The 25121-nt window shown below is 37.6% G+C and overlaps 2 protein-coding genes across 2 annotated transcripts; both read right to left on the bottom strand.

Annotated features, from left to right (window-relative positions):
• Nucleotides 1-1922: 1922 nt before the first annotated feature.
• On the bottom strand, nucleotides 1923-3785 carry LOC115424970 (frizzled-2). Its single transcript, XM_030142396.1, has one exon. The coding sequence runs from the start codon at nucleotides 3630-3632 to the stop codon at nucleotides 2007-2009; it is 1626 nt and encodes a 541-aa protein (XP_029998256.1). The 5' UTR covers nucleotides 3633-3785; the 3' UTR covers nucleotides 1923-2006.
• An 11314-nt stretch (nucleotides 3786-15099) lies between these two features.
• Nucleotides 15100-22060, bottom strand: ccdc43 (coiled-coil domain containing 43). The gene is made up of 5 exons (XM_030142384.1): nucleotides 21878-22060; nucleotides 19704-19797; nucleotides 17232-17367; nucleotides 16050-16105; nucleotides 15100-15911 (listed from the first exon to the last, which is right to left on the bottom strand). The coding sequence occupies exons 1-5, from the start codon at nucleotides 22049-22051 to the stop codon at nucleotides 15724-15726; spliced, it is 648 nt and encodes a 215-aa protein (XP_029998244.1). The 5' UTR covers nucleotides 22052-22060; the 3' UTR covers nucleotides 15100-15723.
• Nucleotides 22061-25121: the final 3061 nt, after the last annotated feature.

The following is a 25121-nucleotide window of genomic DNA, read 5'->3' as shown; positions in this document are numbered from 1 at the left end:
GACAGGCAGGAACATTTTCACACTTAGCCAACAGAACAGACATTTCTTGCCAGGTGATATAGCCAAGCCCTATCTAACAACAAACAAAAACATTTCTCATTTTGTTTAGCACTTGAAGGTGATGTTGGTGCACATGTGTGAAGAAACCCTCCCTTTGGAAACGCACCAGTATTACTGTCACATAGTCGGGGGTTGGCACCAGTTTGTCAGACACAAAACATGCACATGTGAAATATGTCAGAATACTGACAACACAGCTGATATATGAACAGAAAAGGTATATTGGTTTGACTGTTTCAGCCTAAAGTCAAACCTCGGATTTCCAAGCTGGCTTACAGTCTTGTGCAAGAAGCTAATTTCCATTAAGAATTCCAATAATCTGCTGTAGTGTTGCCTGCCAGTCTGAGGCAACAGATGTTAAGGTGTGACACTCACCCCTTTGTAAAAACAACATGGCTGCCCTTTTATCAAAGAAAATAAGTACTATTAAATGATTAAAGAAACATATGGGGAAGACAAATACAGATAAAGTAACCCAGGGATTTCAAATCAAGCATTTGGTGACATTTCCACGTTTGGCATAAGACGAAGCACATGTTTTTAGTTAAATATGAGGGAATGCAGTGGGTTAAAGCAAAAGCAGCTTCCTTGATGTATCATCCAACAAAATGAAATATAGACATTCCTTTAGGCCACAAGATGTATTATTAAACACCAGAAAATAATAAGGAAAAGCGCATGTCTAGAGCAATGGTACGTAGCATTTTTACAGTGCAAAAGTGAAGTAGGTACAAAGGCAGATAAAGAAAAGTATTTACTTTTTTTTTTAAATACAAATATATAATTTCATGTTTTTACAAATACTATTTACAAATTCATTTTAATTACATGTGAAATGAAGGATACTGTGAGCTGTTCTTCCACAGCTTGTTCCGTTTCTTTGTGTTTGTGGCTGCTGGATCATCAGTCCTCGTGGGTTTATGTTCACTTTAATAAAAAGAGCCAGAGAGGGGGAGGAAAGTATTTCAGCACATGGGATCCATCGCCATGCTTGTTACTTGTTCAGACAGTCAGGTTCAGTCCTTGTTTATCCAGCTTGCCCTTTTGGCAAACCCTAGACCTGGGGTGTCAAAGTCATATTAGTTCAGGGACCACATACAGCCCAATATGACCTAAAGTGGGCCGGATCATTAAAACAATAACATAAGGATATATAAATAATATCAGTTCCAAAATGTGTATGTCTAACTTCTATGTTTTAGAGTGGAAAAAAGTAAAATTATATTATCAAAATGTTTACTTCTACAAACTATCCTTAAAAAAAATGTGAAAAACATAAACAACCATGAACAAAATGACATTTATTTTTTAAAAAAAAAAGTGCAATTGTAACAATTTATGCCATTATTTGGCCTCAGCTTCTCATTTTCACATGTTCATTACAACTTACAGATCACAGTGGATCTACAAATACACAAAACATTTAATAACAGGCAGAATATTAGTGCAATTACACTTAATTTTCTTCAGACATTTCAGATTGTTCATATTTGTTCAGGTGGTTCATATTTTTTATAAAAGGCTAGTCTGTAAATATAACATTTTTTGTGTAATTTTACTTTTTTTCTTACAATAAAAAAGAGAAAAATGTGTGGTTTTCATTATTTATAGTTTATTATGATAGTATATTACTGGTCTGACCCACTTTAGATTGAACTGACCTATAATTATTGTAACATCCTTGATTGTGAATTACTTCCGTGTCATTTTTGTATTTCACTAATTCATCCCACGGGCCGGATTGGACCCTTTGGCGGGCCGGTTTTGGCCCCCGGGCTGCATGTTTGACACCCCTGCCCTAGACCCTCAGTTCAGCATGCACGTATAGTTATAGAGCTGTTATAAAGCTACAACTGCTAAGGGTGTACTTACCAATCACATGAGAAACAAGTAATAATACACAAGTCAATCTCAGCATCATATAGATGTCCTTTTTTTTTTTTTTTTTAAACAGTGGTCTCGCCCTGTTTGCCATTTGTCAGCCGTGTGTAAAACTTATGCCAGGAGTGCAAAGTCTTCCCAGACCAGATCCAGAAACCAGAAGTAATACCAACTATGAGGGTCATCAGGTATTTAATCATGTACACAGTGAAATCAGGGGTCATGCGGGGCCCGGTGTACATGGGGCAGGGGATGGCCAGGCTCCTGCAGTTATGGCTGATCCAGCTGCGTTCCCAGTAAGGGCGAAAGGCCTGCTCATAAAAGAAGCAGGCGATGACAATGGTAGCAGGAACGGTGTAGAGCACGCTGAACACCCCGATCCTCACCATGAGCCGCTCCAGCTTCTCCGTCTTGGTGCCGTCGTGTTTCATGATGGTGCGGATTCGGAACAGTGACACGAAACCGGCCAGCAAGAAGGAGGTCCCGATGAAGAGGTAAATGAAGAGGGGAGCCAAAACGAAGCCCCTAAGAGGGTCTAGGTTGCTGTGACTGACGAAGCAGACGCCGCTGAGGACGTCGCCCTCGATCTGACCGATGGCCAGGATGCTGATGGTCTTCACCGCCGGCACCGCCCAGGCTGCCAGGTGGAAATACTGAGAGTTGGCCTCGATGGCCTCGTGGCCCCATTTCATACCTGCCGCCAGGAACCAGGTGAGAGACAGGATCACCCACCAGATGGAACTGGCCATGCTGAAAAAATAGAGCATCATAAAGAGGATGGTGCACCCTTCTTTTTTGGTGCCTTGGACCACAGTTTTGTAGGCGTCAAGGCCGAAGCTATCGTTGCAAATCACTTTGTCCCCCAGGAAATAACCAGCGATGTAGGCGATGGAGACCATAGTGTAGCATCCGGATAAGAAGATGATAGGCCTCTCGGGGTATCTGAACCTCTGCATATCCACTAAATAGGTGGTAACTGTGAATAAAGTAGAAGCACAACAAAGCACAGACCACACCAGAATCCATATGCGTGAGAACTGGATCTCTTTGTCAGTGAAAAACATGTACCTGGAAGGTTCACAGGGGGCTGCACAGTCCTTCTCATCTAGAAACTTATAGTTCAGATATGGGGGTACTCTGAGAACAGGAGGACATCTGAAGGGTTTGTCATGTGTGGAGATCAGGGAAACATCTTGGGTGACCGGGCCAGGTATGAGAGGTGGGACCGTGGGAGGAGAGGAGTCGTTCTGTCCCACGCAGATCTGTCCGTCTCCTAACACGGGGAAGTTCTCGCAGCGCAGACGCTCCGGCCACTGGAAGCCGAACTTATTCATGAGCGCCTCGCAGCCCTGCTTGGCTCTCTCACAGATGGACCTGCAGGGTGGGATGGCCTTCTCCAAAACGGTGCACACGGGCGCATACATGGAGCACAGGAAGAACTTCAACTCGGGCGAACACTGTACCTTCACCAGCGGGTAGAACTGGTGCACCTCCAGTCCTGCGTCCTCCTGGTTGTAGTGGCCCACCAGGTTGGGCATGATGGTCTGGTTGTAGGCTATGTCCGTGCACAGGGGGATGGAAATGGGCTGGCAGAATCCATGCTCCGGGACCACTATTCCGTTGTCCCCTTGGTACTGGGCCGATATGAGCACAGGCAGCAGGAATACGCACCAGATCTGAGCCAAATCCATCTTTAGGAAAGTTTACTTCAGCTTACTGGAAGTGTGTTCCTGCGCATGAGCAGCAGAGAATAAACAAGTGAAGGGCAGAGGTCTGGGACTGGACACCTGAACGCAGCTCCCTTTGTGTTTCTGCAGTCCGCTTTGAACACTGGAAACTAACTTCTTTTCCACAACTCCGACTCGCTCATGATAGTGAAGGCAACAGTGATAGTCGAAGCACTTCCGGTGTTTCCTTACAAAATAAAATGATGGACGAAGCAACAATGAAAATGTTTGCATTCAGAGTAAAAGTCAGCAAGTATTATCAAATGTATGAAAAACAGTAGCAAAATTGTGTTATCTGTGTTGTTCTTGAATTTTGTGCAATAATAATTTTATAATATTGAGGATTTAAGGATTCAAGAAACTTTATTGTCATACCAGCACACATTTACACGTGAGATGGCATGCAATTTGATATCCAAGGTCCCAGATTTAGCCCAATAAAATCTATATAAGCTAAAATTTGCTTAGAGGTCTTATTTATGTCTTTGTGCATAAGAAATCAATATAAGTGAATCCCCAAAGGAACTTTGTGTTGGTAAATGCAAGTTATGCAAATTTACAGGATTTCAGTTCTGTTGCAACATGTTGATGGTCATATGAACTATGTTTTCAGGTCAAATATGTCCAATTTTATCACAGTTAATGCTATATTTTTATGTCACAAATGGACAAGTTATATTTGAACTGAATTTACCTGAAAAACAAATATTCTATTCTTTTAGATTCCCCAATTTTTCTTACAAGATTCTATACTACATATTACATGATTTATTTTTACAGGTTGCAATCTGGAGTATGGTGCTGATCCATCCTGCTTAAGTTACGCCAATACATACATTAAGAATGTCACACGTCACTTTTTAAATCAACAGTTTTCTAATAATAAGCATTTTTATAAAGACATAACAGTTCTATATTGTTATTTACTCTTTAGTATGATGATAAACTATACAATAAATAATTCTGATCCTAGTTTTTGCACAGGGGTCATTTGTGGAAACAGTGACATGGCTGCCGAGCATCAGTATGATGGGATCTGTAACAACCATGTCACATCGGTCCACTGCCACATTTTGTGTTTTTGTGTCAGCTGTTATTGTTTTAGATCCACAATACTAACATTTATGAATAAGAGGAGAATTAGCAATAGTAAGTCTATAAGTTTATTACTAATAAAGTACTGGTACTGACCAGATCATCATGGGTAATATCACGTCCGTCCACCAGCAAAAGTTTTCACATACACGTGCTATTCAAAATCCAATATTTCTGAAAATATAGCTTCCACTGTCAAATAATATCAGTAGTCTGTGCACAAATGTATTAGCATTATTTCAACACAGTTCTATGCATTTCTTACAACTTTTTTTTTGGACAAAAATGGCCACTTATTTGACCCCCTAAGTAAATTTTAGCTTATATAATAAATAATATACACATAAAAAAGACCTTTGTACAATAATAATAATAATAATAATAATAATAATAATAATAATAATAATAATAATAACAATAAAAAAAGACCTATATATAAAAACACGAGTATATGGTGGTAGTGGGTGGGGTGGTGGTGTCGGGGCTACAGAGCACCATGATATAGTATATATGTATAGTATGATATTTAATAAAACAATAGCTCTCTTTTTTTTTTTTTCTTTTTTTTTTTTTAACTTTTCTTTTATTTCATACTCTCTTTAGTTTAATTTTACTATGCAACTTTTATATATGCACCTGTGCATAGTTGTTGTATTGTGAATTATTTCTGAGCTGCTGGAAAACTTGAATTCCCCCTATTCTATTCTATTCTATTCTATTCTATTCTATTCTATTCTATTCTATTCTATTCTATTCTATTCCATTGTCTGAATGTGCATGATGTAACTTACTGTTGCAAATGTCTAATGTTAGTCAAATTTGAGTAAGCTGAGTCATTTAACCTCCAGTAATGTATCATATTTTACAAGATCATCATATATTTGCAGCACAGAACCACATATGTCTAAAAATAAGTTTAAAAAATGTGTGGTTTTTACTGGACAGGAAGAAGACAGAAGCAGAAGTCTGAAAAAAATTTAAGCTGTCTGACAAATACGGTGATGTAGAAGTAACATATACAATTGCATAAAATAAAAATGCTCAAGTAAAGTTCCTCATATTTGCACTGGAACACAGCACCTGAGTGTTTAGTTACAACATATCCCAGGCTTTAAATGTGGTTATTTACTTTATAATACCTCTTTCTGCAGGAGCTTGGCTAAATAATACCTAATACGTTATATTATGATATCACTTGTCTGTTTCTTTGACTTTATAATTCTAAAGTGAATGCTTTTATTTTGAAATTAGTTCCCCTGTGCTGGTTTTAGCCCTGCTCCCAAATAAACTTGACAGAACAGCTGGATTACGTAGTACAACTAGACTTTCAAGTTCCGTACAAACTCCATGGGTGGGAGGAGACTTCCAGAGAGCTTTTAATGACATGTTTGGTAAGAAGAACCTGGGAAATTAAACATAATAACTGCACAAGTATCTTTGATTAGATTAAATAAACCAAGTAAGAAAGTTTCCCCATTGCATCAAAAATCCACAGTCTAGAGCATAACAACTCCTCACTTATTGCTTGTGACTTTAAGTACATTTATAATACTGGTTAATTCACAAGTTTGACAATAACTCAGGTAAAATGCAATTTCCCAGCTTTTCACTGACAGCAGATATGACCCATTTGGATGTTCAGGTACTCACTAGTGAACACTGAAACAGTATTGGGTCTGCAGCCTTATATATCCCCATGATTTTTTTGTACTTTATTTTACTAATGTTAATTTGTATTACTGTATTATTATCCTTGTTGAGAGTTTGTAATTTTCACTAGTTCAATTTAAAAAAAAAAGTATTTGGGTCTGCAGGATTTATTGATTTATAAAACCATGTAATTTCACTAATAGGACTTAAGATAACGAAATGTAAACTGTTTAAGTGTGATTCTGTTTAAGTCCTCTGCCGTCAATAGTTAGAGGGGAGAAGGGGAGGATGGGACAGACAGATTTTTGGAACTACTAACATTCTGGTAGAATATGGACATCTATGTTTAGATATGGCTATATATTTAGTGTACGTGAGCAGACATCAAATTCTGTTGTTGTTTATTTGTTTGTTGTTTGTTTACCCCCCCCCCCACCTGTTCAGGTGGTAGGGTCCTTTACCTCTTACTATATCTGTGTACCTTGGAAATGTCATTTTAATTAGCTAAAATATTGATACCCTCAACACCAAAAGTGTCAAACATACAGCCCAGGGGCTAAATCCGGCCCGCCAAAGGGTCCAGTCTGGCCCTTGGGATGAATTTGTGAAATACAAAAATAGATATTAAGAAATTAACAGTCATTTTAGTTCAGGTTCCACATGCAGACCAATTCAATCTCCAGTAGGTCAGACCGGTAAAATTCTTTCATAATAATCTATAAATACTCACAACTCCACATTTTTCTCATTGTAAATATAAATATTTTCATGTATTTACACTAAAACAAAGTATAATTTCACAAAAAATGTGAATAATCTGAACAAATGTGAACAACCTAAAATGTCTTGAGAAAAAAAAAGTGCAATTTTAACAACATTCTACCTGATACTAAATGTTGTGTGTATTTGTTGATCCGCTGTGATCTGTACGTTATAATGAACACGTGGAACTGACAAACTGAGGCAGAATATTGTTAAAATTACACTTATTCTTTCAGTTTGTTCAAGTAATTCACATTGTTTGAAAGGACAGTTTGTAGATGTAATCATTTTCATTGTTTAATTTACCTTTTTCACCATAAAATAAAGAGAAAAGTTTGGAGTTGACATTATTTATATATTATTATGTTATTATTTTACTGGTTTGGCCCACTTCAGATCAAATTCAGCTGAATGTGGCCCCTGAACTAAAATGAGTTTAACACCCCTGCTCTACACTGATTTTACATTAATTTAGTTAGTTGTTGCCTGAAATGCATTGTAAAAGTAGGAAAAGAAACATATTACAACGTACTACATGAATTTTGTTTATTAGTAGACAACTATGGTCTCCACTTTTTCCCCCTCAACTTTATTAACCCAAACTGACAATATATTCTAAAGATTTCCATAGAGAAGCATAATGTTTTTCCCAGACTGAGCATTAACATCAAACTTATACTGAACAGAATTAGTATAGAACATTATATGCGTCACTTCAGATGTTGCTATGCAGTCAGGTTTCCTACTTTACTTTAATTGGTCCGAGACCAAAAAAAATCAACCAATGTGCGCTCAGGTCGCGAGGCCGCTATCAACGCTCAGAGGCCTCGAGGTCGAGGTGCTCGAGGACTCTTCAGGATTTTGAGCTGAAATGGAAGCGGACTGTTGAACTCCAAAAGTTCACATCATTAATGTTACGCAGGTATGTATGGATATATATTTACAACATCATCTCTAAATTACAAGAAATAAAACAAGATTTAACTGAAAACCTAATTTTGTGTGTTTTATCCAAGACAACATCGACAGCTTGCTAGCTTGACGCACAGATGTTAACGGCTAGTTCGCTAGATTAGTCGGTTCCTCTGAAAAACTTCATAAACTAGCTTCTGTCATTAAAATTATTACATCAAGTGTTTTTAAGTATATTCATGTCTTCTGCCAGGCCAGTAATGAAATAAGGAATCAAGTTCACGGGACTTCAAAATGGCATTCAACGGGCCTCAGAGCGCACAGACAAATTCGCTCTTTCCCTTGTATCAACGTGAGGTAAGTACTGACAGGGTTAATGCGGGTCATTAAAAAGCATCAAAAGTTATTAAAATAGAATTTGTGAAAATTTAAGCCTTAAATTGCATTAAAAAGCATTAAATTCTATGTCCAGAGGTATTTAAAAATTAAATACACTTGATGGCAAAAAACATTGTTATTCACAATTTATTTTGATTATATGAAGATTTAATACTTTTGATCGGAAGTACAGTGTGATGATTGACAGGCGGAACCCTTTAATTGGCTATTGTTTATGGCCGATACACGAAGTCATAGCACCGGATGCTTGGAATGCGACGTGCTGTGTGAGTGTGCTCATACCGTGGCGAAAGAGCGGAGGGAATATAAGCAAATGTTGGAAAAATATGAAAATGCAAGTTTCAGCAGAAGTGGTTGGAGGAGGAACGATTCAAAACGTGGTTAAAGCCTGTCGACGGTAAACCGTCATAAAACTATATATAAAACTGTATCTGCTGTTGGACGTGGGCATTAAATTTGTTTCAAGTGGCATTAAAAAGCATTAAATTATCTGAGGCTGATAAAGGATGTAGAAGAAGAACATTGGAAAAAATGGACCCTTTTCTTAGCTCAGTAACTTCAAAAATGCTACCTGCTTAAACCTGCTTAAGCAGTTGTAACATATATATACATGTACACTGTGTGAGAATGCTTATCTATTTCTGTATTATAATTTTTTCTATGCAAGTTGTGACTCCCTGATCCTGCTGTTTGTGTTGTGTATGTTTAACCATGTTTGTAGTAAAATAAGAAAAATAAAGTAAAAAAAAAAAAAAACAACCCAAAAATATTAAATTAGATTTGCTGATACCTGTAGAAACCCTGTCTGACTTTTTTAATGACATTGGCAAAATAATTGACACTGTATTTTGGTGTTCACGATGTAATCAACTTAACGCTGACGATTTTTACATTTCCCAGAAAGCTATAATATTTATTTGTCTGGTTTTGACATTGATCACCATTTTAGCCAAGTAAGTTAAATTTAATCTTAGCTGACGTATGCCTGATACTTGGCACCCAGAACTATTAAATATAAGCATGTACAGTCATTAAAATAACTTGAATTACATTATATGACAAATGTCAAATGCTAAATGAGTGTTTGCATTTCCAGTTTAGCAAAAAAGGAGCCAGGCTCCATTGTAGCATATAACACATTTTATGTGATGAGGCGCATAAAAGAAGATTTAATTGTGTGTATGTTGCACATTTTTACAGATGGGCAGTGTGACAATGGCTTTAGACCTACAATGATAGCTAAATATTCAAAAGTAATCGGAGATTGTCAGTATAACCGTGAGACCTTGGGAAATTAATTCCTTGTATCTTTTTTTCATGTGTCACATTTGTACAGGATAAGTGATGTATGTTTACTTGAAATCACTGACTTTATTCCTAATTTTTTTTATGTCGACTCACTTCTTACATAACTATTATATAACTATTGAAAGATGTAAAAACATCCCTTGCTGAAGCTGTCGTACATGTCAACCATCTCCTCTCTTGAAATGTTGCTCTCCTGAGGTGATTCTCACTTGATCTTTGAATCTCTCTGCTATATAATGACATGAGACTCCTGAACTTTGACACAAAACAACTAATTTAACATCAGCAGCTAGCGTTCATGGTCTGTGACCAGAAAATTGCCTGAATAAATTTGAGGATGAAACAAAAAATGTTACAAATTACTTTAAATCACAGAAAAATCAAATCATCATGGGACTATTATTATAACTGAATCTCTGTATGTGCTTAAATTGTATAGAATGACATTTTTATGTCAGAAATTACAGATACAGCAGATTAGCATAGGAAGAAGACCACACAGGTGACCTACAACATTTGAGCTAAAGGACAATTAAATTTCCGTTAGCAAATGAATTGTGTTTATCTCATCATATTGATAAAAACACAAACAATTCAAATAATGGGCATACCCAATACAGTTAAATACAGTCTAATACAATTAAATGATACATACGTAGTATGATTATAACCTTTTTAGTGATAACATCAAAGATAACATTGTTGGCAACATTGTTGACATATAATGACAGACCAAATACACATTTTGGCAAAGGGACAAGCTCTCTTCCCCCTTATTAGCATATTTTGACTACATTCCAAACACATATGAAAGGTAACTTTCAGCTAAATGTTTCTTGTCTGTGTTTTCTTAGTTGTGTTCTTTACTAGATTAAGACAAATTACTTAAATGTTAGATTATATATGTTTGAACATGCATCAGTCTGCTTTGTGTGAGAGAAAATTACTGTGGTAATATGTATTTTGTCAGGTTAGCTTTACTTTGATGAGGTCTTTCTTCTCTATTTTTCAGTCCAGTGTCAGTGCAGGTGGGTGGAGCAATGAAAATGTGGCAGTGCCCTTTGGGTCCATCCCCAGTGTGTCACTGCACAATCAGGACATGTCATCTAATGTGCTTTGGTCTCACAATGCCAATGATGATCCATATAACCTTATTAATTGTGTGCAGAACATTAAATACAGGTATTCAATTTCAAATATGCTTAGTATTGTGTCTGTATAAATGAGTGTTGTGTGCAATATATTACAACTGTTATGTATTTCAATATTTAAGATAAAGAACTATGAGGATATGTCACTGCTCCTCTTTTGAATGAGTGTTTTTTTAAAATCAGGTTGACCTCAGAGTTATTGTTTTATTTTTTATTACTTTTTTTCTCAAGAAATCCTCCGCACACTCCAGACTGTGATGGAGAGACCGATCTGCAGAGTCTAGTGTCAAACATTCTGGATGAGGCAGATTCACACGACAGCTTCTACAGTGAGGGGTATGTCAGCTTTAAAGATTTTAATTTTTTAGTGAATACTTGACCAGGATTCCTGTTATATTGTATTTTATGTATTCAGCATGTTTTTCCCTAATATTATAAGGTGTGTTAGTAGCATTCGAGACATTTTGGCGTAACATAAGCTACATTAATGTAAAATGAATGTGGAAAAATGAAGAGTAATTAGTTGTAATGGTTGCAGTTCTTCTCCAGTAGACTCTTCAAACTTTTTGGATACTTGTTTTATCTAATGTAGATTTTCACAATTCATATATAGATACGATATCCAAAATGTATGGAAGTTTGCAATTTTTATTGGAAAAAACCTATGGAAAACCCTGTATTCAGTATTGTTTAGTCTGTGTCATAAAAAGAGTATAATATGTATATTGTGCATATATATCTTCTTAGGAACCCTATTCAGTGTAACCCCATCTGGTCTCCAAAGATACTCCAAGAAGAACTCCTGCAGTATTTTCAATCAGGAGCCAAAACACAAAATAGCTCTGCCTTTCCTCCAAACTATGCATCTCGTGAGTCCTTCAGTAACATACAGGGACAAGCAATGGACAACAGGGATGGTGAGGTTTACAAGCAGTCAAATGGCACTGCTAATCAGCTCTTTCATTTTACCAATGGAGACAGGGACATCTCCACCCTTACTCCTCAGAATCCTCCACCAGGGCTACCTGTGCCCAACATGGCAAACAATAACCTGTCACAGAAACAGAGAAATTATGATGGCATGGCAGTGGATAAAAACAGAGGCAATAGACAGCTGATGAATAATTTCCCTGATCTCAATGATGTCTTCGGACCTCAACGTGAAAGGAACAGTCCACTCATTGATTCACACTCTGTAGATCACTACGTTCAGGCTATTGGCAGGCTGACAAGTGATCAGTACACGCCACAGGACATCAACCAACTTGTTAGCAGTTTTCAGTCATTCATAGCTGGTGGTGACCAGGATACTGCATATCAAGATGACTTCCCAAACATGCACATGCAGACAGTGAGGATGCAGCATGAAGACACCACAGCATGGTTAAACACCAGTCCTTTAGTGCCAAAAAAAAGTGCTTCAACACAGATCCAGAAACAGCCGGTAGCAGAATATGGGTCAATGCAAAGGGAAAGAAATGGAGAAATGAGAAAACAGACGATCAAGCGTGATGTTCCTCAAGATCTACCTGGGTTTGGTCTCCAAAATACAGAGTACTTCCAGAAACCAAAGCCACTCTCTATGTCTTTATATCCCTCAAACCAATACCAGAACAAGATGACGGTGAACCGAGGGAACATGTCACTCTCTATTAACATGAACCAGTACTCGAAACATCCCATCCAGCAGGGCCAGATGCAGAACAAGATCAAGCCACAAATGCAGAAGGAAAAGAAAGGGATGGCGAGATTTTTTGGAAAACATTTCTCAACAGTACCTCTGACAGACACTGAAATGGTACAGAAAGAAAAGAAGCAATCCCTCTCACAAAACCCCTACTTTGATTTCACTGATGGCATGCAGACATTTTATGGGGAAAATGACATGATCAGTACAAGGAATACAATGCAGTTCACGCCTCTTTCCTATTCTATAAATGACCCTAGAAGGCATTCCAGCCTACCCATCAAGTCAAACTTCTCCAAATCTACAGCTGCCTATGAAACTAGTGTGTCAGGCATGGATCTGACTGGTATGTCATGCAACGAACCAGCAGGTCTCAACCCCTCTCTAAGTGACACGATGAGCCGTGGAGTAGAAAACACTCATGGCATGGAATCAATCATGACACTCTCTAGGATGAAGAGACAAGGAGGACGTGTGAGCGAACTTTACCTCTATCTGGATGAATGCTACGTACAGTGGAGGTGTTTGGAAAAAGAGAGAAAGAAGGTAAGGTGACACATTTAGTCTTTGTTTATTTAATCAGGTAATTGTCTGGTTGAGATTAGAGATCTGTCAAAGTTCACTGACATTTGAATAGCTGTAGAATAAAAAAGCTGTACATTTAAGTACTGTATTACAGTGGTACATTTAGGGGAAAGTGTACTATCTACTATATTATCTTTAAACACCATGTTCAGATGGCCACTGTCACCTACAAAACTGTTTGTAGCCATTATTCAGTCATTCATTGTATTATATGGTCTTATTTCCTTTGTATTTTAGACAGAAATCATCCTTTCTCAGACATTTCTTGGGAAATGGACTGCAGGGGAGATCAACCCAAGTCTCCTCAAAACTCCACCAAACCCCACAAGACTTGAGCACCTCGTTGTGAATCAGCTGAGAGAACAAGCACGGGTAAGAGCCCTGAATTTAACTGTTGCTATACTTCCATCTGCAGGTGAATTTTGTTACAGCAGCCATACGTGTTCTGTTCCACCACCAGGACACATAAACAAATATGTTATGTATGCCTCTATTTCTGTTGCTGGTGCGATGCAGGTGGCCAGCCTTCTGGACAAAATGGAATGTCTATGCAGCGTTCATCTTCATACCAACGTCCACATTGCCCTGTTCAGGCATCTTACTGCTATTTACATCGTCCATGCAAGGTCCAAGGAGGAACTCGCTCACATGTCCCAACACCAACGTCAGGCTAATTTCACCGAGGAGAGAGGTAACACACATGACACTGCAGACATGTTTCTAATTTGGTTTGGGCTCTAGTTTTTATTATTTATTTATTTATTTTTCGTAGACACATTGAAGTTGGTTGTCGCCCTGAAGGATCTAGTTACTACTACAAGCAAACTCCGCACAGCCCTGGCTCGTGCCGTCCAGAAGGCACTGCCAAAACTCAAGAGGGTGGAGCAACATGTTCCTATGGAGAAATGCCCCTCTCCGTATGACGGATGCTCTTTTAAGTTATAATTTAGCTTGCAACAAACATGATTAAGTGAGTGTTGGTTCATTTAAAACCACACCAACATGTCCTAATTATATAAATCCCCATCAGCAGCAGTGTTTAAAAACAAATGTTCTTACTGATTGATTAACCTATAAGTATGTAGTGACGTTTTACCTGTAACTTGGTGATCACTGCAGAATATGAGTTTAACAATTTGAAGTCTGGAGGCCAGGTGGTCCACTTTTCATATGTAGGTAGTGCATGAAATGTAATTTATCCTGCTGCATCTTAACTTCATTTAGTCAATTAGTGTCTGTTCCAAATTAAGATAATGTTCCTCTGTCACCATTGTATTTAAAGACACTTATTTATGTGGATTGCAGTGATTATTTCATTGTTTTATTTATTGGAGTATAATGGAACTTCAGTTCTGAGTATTCCCAAAAACAGACTAAAATTAACATGTTGACTTCAAATATTGTCTGAAATATTCCAATTATTTCACAGCATATGGGGTTTCATTCTGTAATTTACCATCTTGTTATCACATCAATAGTTTTATGGATCTGAAAGTTGGTTAAGTTGTACCTATGATAAACATTTATAAAAAGGTCGTTTTAATTTTAAGTGTCATCACAATTTCTCTACGAGTTTTGTTCTTATTGGTGAATGTAGCCAAGTTAGACTCTAGCATCACAACCTTAACATGCTGAATTCTAAACTCTTTCATTTTTGAAGCTTTTAGTTAATGTGAAATCAATCAGAAAGGTGTTGTATTTATCTACAATTTGCTTTAAAAGTTGCAACAAAACCTACAGCAGTGTGCCAGTGTTCAGTGTTATAATCAGCATTAGAAATAATATGAGGAGAGTTGCTCCCTTTCATGTGCTTTTCTTGTTCATGTTTCTTCTCTGCATACTTGTTCTGTAAACCAGACATTTTAAAATAAAGAAATCCAAATTAAGCAGGTTTGCGTTTATTAATTTAAAAAGATGGTGCACCCCAAAATAAACATACAAATTATGGTACATGACGTGTTTGAGGTATAACTTTGTAACCACTTCTTTGTTCGCATTCTCAGATATAATGCATAGATTGAAAAACTAAAACCTAAAGAATCAAAAACGGATAGTATGAGCTTTCAATGCAACGGATGAAGAATTTAAAGGCATTCATAAAATCAGCAAACACACTGGATCACTCAGCCGATCCTTCGTTTTTGTCAACATAATGTGTGTTTCTTTGATCATTTCAGGGGCAACTTAAGTGTGTTCAACACTTAAGTAGATCTTATACTGACACTTACAGTATAAAACACCATAAACAGTAAGTTTTAGTCCTAGAAAACATCTGCCTATATCCACTCAAATCAGTGTCCAGGAGAAATAAATTGGGACCTGAACAACATCCGGTACATTTTACTTTACATATAGAGACTTAAAGAGCAATGAACAAGAAGGGTTTGATGAAGTCATGTTCACTGAAGGTGCCGTTTAACGTTTAGCTAAAAAGAGGAAGTCATGGTTTTCATTTTTGTTTTATAACAAAATCTCTTCACATACAAAGTGTCCTTTCTCTTGGCCTTTATCTTTTGCGTTCGCCCTTTTGTGTGCGCTTCTTCTCCTTCTCTTTCCGGTCTTGTTTGGCTAGTTTGTCCTTCTCTCTTTGCATCTTGTCCGTTTCCTTCTTCTTCTGGGCATCTTCACGGGCCTGATCTCGCTTTTGCTTTTGTCTGTTCAGTACTTCCTCCACGTTGGTGTTCCTGAACAAGGCTGACACGTTTCAGTAAAGGACAACTGGGTACAAGTACCTACTACACACATCACCACTGTAGGCATTCTCCAGTCATTCTGCTCTAAAGACAGTAACACTCAATGTGATTTTTATTTGAAAACTTTGAGAAAGGATACATTTCTCATTTGCAGAGATGGCATTTCCACTCGCTGGCTCCGCTTCTTCACATTCAGTGCTTTTGTCAAGGAAAGAACTGACATCTTCAGCATTAGGAATGAATTTTGTGCAGAAAATTATAGAAAAAGAGGAGAAACAAAACTATAATTTGTTCTTCGTGTATTGTGAGCGTGGTTGTGACAGGATGTGCACAGTTACTCAAATCTCACCATATGGGTTTATAGAATCACAACAGACTGCAATGTAAAGGCTCAGATTAAGGGCACAGGTGTCAAAACCAGCCCGCCAAATAGTCCAATCCGGCCCGTGGGATGAATTTGTAAATACAAAAAATGTCACTTAAGAAATTAACACTCGTTTTAGTTCAGGAGCCTCAGTCAATTCAAAAAGGTGGCCCAGACCAGTAAAATACTATCATAATAACCTATAAATAGTGACGACTCTAATTTTTTCTCTTTGTTTTAGTGTAAAAGTAAAATTACTTGAAAATATTTACATGTACAAACTATCCTTTCACTATAAAATGTGAATAACCTGAATAAATATGAACCTGAAATGTCTAAAGAAAATTAAGTGCAATTTGACCAATATTCTGCCTGTTACTAAAGGTTTTGTGTATTTGTAGATCCACTGTGATCTGTAAGTAGTAATGAGCATCTGCAAATGAGAAGCTGAGGGATAATATTGTTAAAATTGCACTTATTTTCCTTAATAAATTTTAGTTTGTTCATGTCTTTCACAATTTATTTAAAGGATAGTTTTTTATGTAAACATTTTCATGATATAGTTTTACTTTTTTCACTCTAAAACATAGAAGTTAGACTTAAAAAGTTTATTTATAGGTTATTATGTTATTATTTTACCATTCCGGCCCATTTCAGATCATATTGGGCTGAATGTGGCCAGTGAACGAAAATGAGTTTGACACCCCTAATTTAGGGTGTAACTGCAGAAATGGGAAAAAATATCACTTGTTAAATGAAAGTTGATTTTTTTATGCTTCTTTAAGTTTGGAAGAAAGAAAAAATACAAAAATTCAAACTGCAAACTTATGCATTTTCCTTCATAACCAATCAGCTACACTAATAACTGCAACAATGCCTATAATCATTGTAATATGACTTAGTGACCAAATTTCACAGCCGTAGTTGTAACCTTACAATTACAACAATCAAGGATATTCCTCTTCATCTGTTACATTGGCATACTGAGCCAGGAGAGCTTCTTTCCTTTTCTTCGACTCCTCGGATACCTCCTTCTGTTTCACCACAATCTGAGCCTGTTTTTCTATCATACTCGCGATGGCCTGGACCTCAACTAATGATGGAGGGAAAAAAAAGGCAGATTTTTACTCAACACAAGGCACCCATTTGAACTCTAAATAAATGACGACACTGCTCTGACTATAAAGTAGCTGCTTCTGAGGTGTATTTAATGGAATGAGACTGCAGCACCCATCTGAGCTTAAAGCATCAGACATCCTTATGCTTGTGTACACAGTAAACATGTCTGTTCAAAGTAAAGCCTTTGAAATTTACTTTTTTGGCAGAAATAGTCCTCAGAGCGAAAAAAGTCACTTTTCCACTCTGAGGAACTTTTAATCTCTCAGGAAGTTAACCATTTACATTTAAAGAGCTAATCTTTCTGTACGTTTGCTGTTTTCCTTTAGCTTTACCTGGTGCGGGAGGCAGAATTTGGAGAAAAACTGTTTTTGATTTATTTTAGTGAGATTTGAAAAGCATGATGAGCAGAGTATTCTTTATATCTAACTTTGGACAGCATTTTTAAAATTTATTTAGTTATTGTCTGTGATTACAGAATAGCTTTGTAAATGAAAATGGATAACGGCTAAAATTCACTTAGGGGGTCAAATGAGTGGCCATTTTTGTCAAAAAAAAGTTGTAAGAAATGCATAGAACTGTGTTGAAATAATAATACATTTGTGCACAGACTACTGATATTATTTGACAGTGGAGGCTATATTTTCAGAAATATTGGATTTTGAATAGCACGTGTATGAAAACTTTTACTGGTGGACGGACGTGACATTACCCATGATGATCTGGTCAGTACCAGTACTTTATTAGTAATAAACTTATATACTTACTATTGCTAATTCTCCTCTTATTCATAAATGTTAGTATTGTGGATCTAAAACAATAACAGCTGACACAAAAACACAAAATGTGGCAGTGGACGGATGTGACATGGTTGTTACAGATCCAATCATACTGATGCTCAGCAGCCATGTCACCGTTTCCACTAATGATCCCTGTGCAAAAACTAGTATAGTTATTTATTGTATGGTTTATCATCATACTGAAGAGGAAATAATATAGAATTGTTGTTTCTTTATAAAAATGCTTATTATTAAAAAACTGTTGATAAAAAGTGACGTGTGACATTCTTAATGTATGTATTGGTGTAACATAAGCAGGATGGATCAGCACCATACTCCATATTGCAACCTGTAAAAATATATCGTGATATGTAGTATATAATCTTGTAAGAAAAATTGGGTAATCTAAAAGAACAGAATATTTGTTTTTCAGGTAAATTCAGTTGAAATATAACTTGGCCATTTGTGACATGAAAATATAGCATTAATTGTGATGAAATTGGACATTTTTGACCTGACAACAGTTCATATGATCGTCAACATGTTGCAACAGAACTGAAATCCTGTAAATGTATTGATTAATATTGATTTCTTATGCACAAAGACATAAATAAGACCTCTAAGCAAATTTTAGCCGATAAGTTTTTATTCTTAATGCAGACCGATCTCATGAAATGTTGTATGTCAGGTGCTACACGTACTAGAGCTGCACAATATATCGTTTGAGCATCGTCATCGCAATGTACGTGTACGCAATAGTCACATCGCAGGTCCTGCAATGTAGGAGGTAAATGAACTCCAAGTGTTCTCATCTAATTTCATTGTGGGTACCTGACACACACTGCACGCAGCGATCCACCAATCACAATCGTTCTGAATCAGTTTGCAGAAGTAGATCACGCCCCTGCACATAGAGTGAATCGCTGGTAACAACATTGAAAAATGAGCAACGAACATGAGAAAATCACCGAAAACGCAGACTTGGTGCCAAAAAGAAAAGCAATGTCAGTTATCTGAAATTATTTCAGCTACAAGAAGGATGATATTGAAACACGTGTTCTGTGTCGACAATACCTTGCACCTGTCGCCACAATGAGAGGAAACAACTAATTTGTTTGACTATTTACGTCAGCGCCACACAGGTATTATATCCTCCTGAGTAGTTTTTCATATCGCAATATATACTACAGGGTAAAAAAATCGCAACGTCAGTTTTTTCCAATATCGCACAGCCCTAATACGTACGCATTTTCATCCTTTCGCGTGTTATTCAACGCCATTTGATCACATGTCAATTTGCGCCAAAATCTCTGGTTTACATATCCGTAACCGCTAACCCTAAACCTAACTGCTAATCGCGTAGTATTTGACGTGGCGCGAACATACACAGAGAAAGCTTATAATGCATACAGATAGCACGCCAATTAAAAGTAGCGTGTATATTTGCACAATTCATGATATCACATTGCAGACCTGATTAGCCTAGTTGAGGAGAGAGAAAAATCTTAATCTGGGAGGGAATCTGAATGAATACCATCATCTGCGTCCCGTTTTGCTGCCGACTGTTTGCGATACTCCGTCCACTGCTCGATGATCTGTTTGCAGACATCGTCCACCGTGTCTTCATCCTGCAGACACAGTAACAACTCACATTACACAAGTCAGTAACACACCATTAAAAACATTTATTATACGTTTTATGAAAGTCAACTGTATACTTCAATATCTGTTATCTGTGAAAGGCCAGTGAGGATCTACAACTGTTTTAATACTCTGTAAATTTCATACTTCTGAAGCTGTCAGACCTTACCGCATTATATTTCATTATTTCTCAAACTGTCACATGATCCCTGTGTTTTGGGCTTTTACATAAATACATTCCCGCCATGAACTGATTTAAAAATGCACAATGTAGGTCATATAATTTGAGTATGATGCAAGAAATTAAGTGTCTGATGCTAAAAAGATGCTAAAAATGTCAATGTTTTAATAAAATGTGAATATGGAAGGACGTCCACTCATTAATAGCGCTCTTTTTCTCAAGATTAGACTTTTTTTTAAGGTAGAGCTGCAACCGATTAATCGACCAGGTGCTTGAAGTCAATGCAAAAAGTCCTGATTTGATTAATCGACTCGAATTGATTGAAGGGAGATATTCTATGGCAGTTTTCCTGAAATGAAGCTCCTTTGTGCGTCACAATAAGCGTCCGTGTGAAACACAACAGTGGAACCAAAGTTTAACAGCAGAGAAATGAAGGAAACAAAGCTTTGATTCAGGAGAATTGTGGTTGAATGATTTTTTTTTAGAACACTTTGAGTCGATTAATCAGTTGCAGCTCTATTTGAAGGTCTTTAATTCAGCTTATATAGAGGAAATCTGTAAGACCAATACACACCTACCCCCCCCTTTAGAAGTTTATGATAGCCTAATTGTTATTTCACTTCTAAAGTAAGAAAATGAATCGGTGTGGACATATATTATAATGTGTATAATTTATGAAAACCCTGTTTCGTGCGTCTGGTCTAGACTCAGTCTTGTCTTAGTCTCCATACACTCTGGTCTTGATTTAGGTGGATTTGACTACAATACAGTCATGGAAAAAATTATTAGGCCACCCTTGTTTTCTTCAATTTCTTGTTCATTTTGTTTGGACAAATCATTACGTCCCAGCCGAGGGGTTTACCAGGACAAACATAATATGCTCACTTTGTCCCCTCCCAACTCCCAAGCATGTCAGTCAAAAACTAAAGTTCACAATATTTATTTATTTATTTATTTTTTACAACTAAAGGAGGGTTAGGGGAGGGTGCGGCTAGAACAACAAACAAAATATCTTCTTCAAAGTTCAAAACTAAATGGCCGAATCCAAAATAAATGCAAGAAATAAAATACAGAAAACTAACCTAAACTCCCTAATAAAAACAGGAGAAAATGTGAAAATAAAAGAGCCGTCCTCCCCTACCAGGAAAAAAGGTTCAAATTACAAAAACTATCATGATAACTATAATGATAACAACAAAAATAGCTCATAAGTGTTTAATTTCAGAGCTGATATCTATCCATTTTCCATGGATTTCTTGATAATAACCAAAATCACTTAAGTTCTTACATGAATATCTATGGCATTGTACTGACAAAAACAGTGCTTTTAGGCATTCAATGTTTTCTTTTCTGTCTGTTTTAGTCACATGATACACACAGGAGTTTGTACTTGATTGCATAACCATTGTTTTTGATGACTTTTGATGGTCTAATAATTTTTTCTGCGACTGTATTTCTTAAATAAATACATGTACCTCATCTCATTTATCATAAGATGAGGTACAGTTAGCCTTACATTGCATGCATTCACAGCTAATACATAATATACACAGTGGCACAGTGAGGTTAATTCCAAGTTTTGTTTTTAAACCATTCATTTGTTTTGTGGCAGCACACTAATGCAGATCACTACTTCTGATTTTCCCCATTTTGAACACTGTCTAACATGAAAGCAGACAAGAGTGAGCCAAACCCCACTGTCTGTGAACTCTAGCCTCATTTTTTATGGACAAGGCTGTTTCTAAGGTCTATAAATGTGTCTATAATCGCCAGCTGACATCAGCATTAACACCTGGCACCGCCTCACAGGCAAGAAGACGGACAGCAACAAATGAGCAGCACTGAGCCACGGCAGCTAAGCACAACATGCCGCCTGGAATATTCACCAGAAATGCCGATAAAATTCCTTGAAGAGCGTCTGCTTTCTCCTCGTCACTTTCCTCTTCTTGTAATACCCCTAAAATGTACGCTCCATACACCTCTCGGTCCACTTCTAGAGAGTCTAGCCGATCATTTAGCCAGGTTTCAAACTCCCCGGTGTTTGTCACGGGCGCAGCCATCTTGGCCCTTTGGGGTCCTTCGAAAAGAGCGGCTGTCCTTTAACATTGCCTGAAAAGAAAGTTAAGGGGAAAAAAAAAAGTTGGGGAAAAAAATCTTATTTGGTTAACAAACGAAGAGGTAACTAACTTGTAGATGCCAACACGAACAAAACTTGGAAGAAAATTAATTAATTAAATCAGCTGGCTACAGACGAAGACATGCCACACCTCATTTTGTAAGTTATACCTTTTAATAATGTGTTAACTCTGTATGACTGAACTTCAACGTGCACATTTAATTTTTTATTTCTCCATTTTAAAGATTAAAAATTGTTCTCACCTTAAACATAGAAGTCTAACTGAAAGCTGCATAAGTAGGAGGCATTTCTCCAAATTACAAATTCAGGTAAATTGTAAACTGTTTAGGAAAACATGTTAGAAAATGTTTGGAATGTAATCTGTTTGGCCAAACATTCAATTTGATTCACATCCAATGAATACACTTGCAGTACATAAACACTGGCACAGTTCCCTTGGTCTCTCCTTAAATACTAACACAACTTTGTTTGATTTATTGCTTTTTAGTTCTCTGGTGTCTTCCTGTAGAAAACGATTGCCCAGTCCAGACTAAATCACCAACACCAACAATTCCCCAGCTTCAATTAGGCTCCAGTTTATGGTCTATTAATCCAGGTTTTGTCAAATGCCCACTTAAAGTATGGCTGTGGTGACTTTTTCACGCTTCAAGCCAGGCTTGTTAAATTAAACACAGCAGCCAAAACTCCACTTAGTGCTGATGGCTGCAGACTAAACGTTGGCATAGTCACAAGTGACCTGGGCTATAGCCACAAATCCCAAAGTTCCTGATTGAAAATTGATGACCGATTGTCCTGTAGTTACAGAAGTAGTTGTGCACTCACTCATAGGCTTCAAGCACTAGGCATGCCAGCACTGGTCTAATTGAAATGCTGAGTCCAAAATAATCAACAGTTCTTTTAAAATTCAGTGGGCAGCTGGCAGTGTCAAATAGCTCTTGGCAGAACACATGATCACAACCCACCAAAGAGACTGAAAAACTTTTTGTTTCCAGAATTGCAGGAAAAGGAAAATGAGTTGTAGGGCTGTCACTTAAAATGATGTTGCAGTTAATGGTCTGTAACTGAATAAAAACCATACCTGACACTTAAATGTGATAATTTGGTAAAGGTAACATTTCATTTCAGCAGGGATTAACTTCAGACTAATGCATTCCAGGGTGCAGTGTGGCTTTCTTGTTTTAGCCACTGGGTGGAAGTAGAGGACAAATTTGTTTATGTCTCTCCTCAGGATGAAAGGACTTACAGTAGCTGAGCCTTGGATTTAGTTGCATGACAGTAGTTTGGAGCTTATTTAGTGTGTGATTCATTGCAAATTGCGCCATGCATGAGCATCAGATGCAGTTTGTTAAAGTATAGTTGTAAGCAGAGCTCTGGAGCAAGTAAATGCCCTGCCAGCTGTTTGTTCATCCTCTTTCATTTGACACTGGGACAACAGACAACACCTCCCAGCTGTTTGAATATATTAAACAATGTTTCCATGTGAATAGGTTGATCCTGCTTCCAGAAAGCACTTTGTGCAAGGGGGCGTTATTAGTCCCCCCCACCCCACCCACACCCACAAACCGAACCCCACACACGCACACAAACACACACACACAGTCCCTGGTTATCCACCCAACTCACATACACACAAACACAAGCCGCCCTTCCCACTGCTCCTACATAATGGCTTCACACGTCGCTGGCCTTGCAGTAATGAAGTGTGAAGCTTCTGTGACGCCACAGGGAAGCTATCGTGTGGAACTGTACTCTATTTTAGTACACCACCTTCAATGTCTTACAGCCCAGATTTGCTTGGATCGCTGGCTCACTTTGTGATTTCAAGATTCCAACTTACTTTCATCAAACAATCTGAAAGAATCTCGAAATTATACAAAATCAGAAAAGTCAGTGCATCATCCTCTCCATGCTGTCTGGAGCTTGAGACGATGTGACGGAATCTCCACCGGACAGGGGGCATGATGGGACATACTTTTCTACTTGCTTTTATTGTTTTGTATAAACTTAGTCCAGCATAGAGAGTTTCATTTTACATTGTAATATTAACTGGTGTGTATGTTCAGCAATTGTATTAAACAATCACTAGAGTCAGCTGCACAAGAAAAAAAGAAGTGAACTTCAAAAGCTTAGGCTGTCATTAAGTTTTAAAGTAACTTTCCAAAGTTCTAGCCTCATCAGTGCCCACTGGTGTGTCTTTAACTTGTATTATTGTAGTCAGTAAGAAAGGCTAAAGTATAATCTCTACACTCACTGCCAAAATAATGCCCTGATAACAGAGCGGTGTATAAGTGAGAGGGCCGTTGCAACAGGCTGTCAGAGTCATATCTCAACTTGAGAGGCCCAGGGTCGATGCATAATGCCATTGCCTCTCTTAGCACTACGTAGCTTTAGGACGCCTGTCCTATTTATATTGAGGGACTGTGGATTGATGCGAAATGACGAGGGCCGCGAGGCTGCTGAGTGGGTGGGCATCCACATGCTCCGCTCCACAGGCAACCCTGTCCTTCTATCCACGCATGCACACACACAAATACACACTTGTCTTCATGTCCCAGTGCCACCAGCTTTAGAAAAGCCCTGCAGTCTCAATGTGCAGTGTCCTCTCTCTGTCAACATATCCTGTATCCCAGCATTAATGTGACAGAATATAACCAGAGCCCAGAACAACCAGCCTTTGCAAAGCAATGAAAAACACAGCATGTGTAACAGGCATGTTTCCTCATCTTCTCTAACAGTTTGAGTCTTTATCACATGGTAACTCGACACACAGCAATGCTGGAAGTTTAAAATACTGTAATTCAAGTGTGTATGACTGTTAAATCAGCTTCAGTTTATTTTAGTACGCTGGCACAGACACCTAGTCACATATATAGGAGCTCTGAAAATTGCCTTATGAAGAAAAAAAAATCAATAGCAGTTTTATAATAATTGTTTATCACTTAAATATTTAATTTATTGGAACTGACAGACTAGTTAAAGGTTTAAAAAGGGAA

Source organism: Sphaeramia orbicularis, chromosome 8, assembly GCF_902148855.1.
Source record: "Sphaeramia orbicularis chromosome 8, fSphaOr1.1, whole genome shotgun sequence".
Lineage (NCBI taxonomy): Eukaryota > Metazoa > Chordata > Actinopteri > Kurtiformes > Apogonidae > Sphaeramia > Sphaeramia orbicularis.
The sequence above is the reverse complement of the archived record's forward strand: the minus strand, read 5'-3'. Positions and strand labels throughout refer to the sequence as shown.

Bases quoted from the DNA above. Each gene is read 5' to 3' on its own strand.
- ccdc43 (XM_030142384.1), bottom strand. From the start codon at position 22,051: ATGGCTGCGCCCGTGACAAACACCGGGGAGTTTGAAACCTGGCTAAAT. The intron at 17,368-19,703 runs GTATTCATTCAG...CTCCATCATTAG, and splicing joins AAAACGGGACGCAGATGATG to TTGAGGTCCAGGCCATCGCG. The intron at 16,106-17,231 runs ATATCCTTGATT...TGACAAAAGCAC, and splicing joins AATGTAACAGATGAAGAGGA to TGAATGTGAAGAAGCGGAGC.
- LOC115424970 (XM_030142396.1), bottom strand. From the start codon at position 3,632: ATGGATTTGGCTCAGATCTGGTGCGTATTCCTGCTGCCTGTGCTCATA.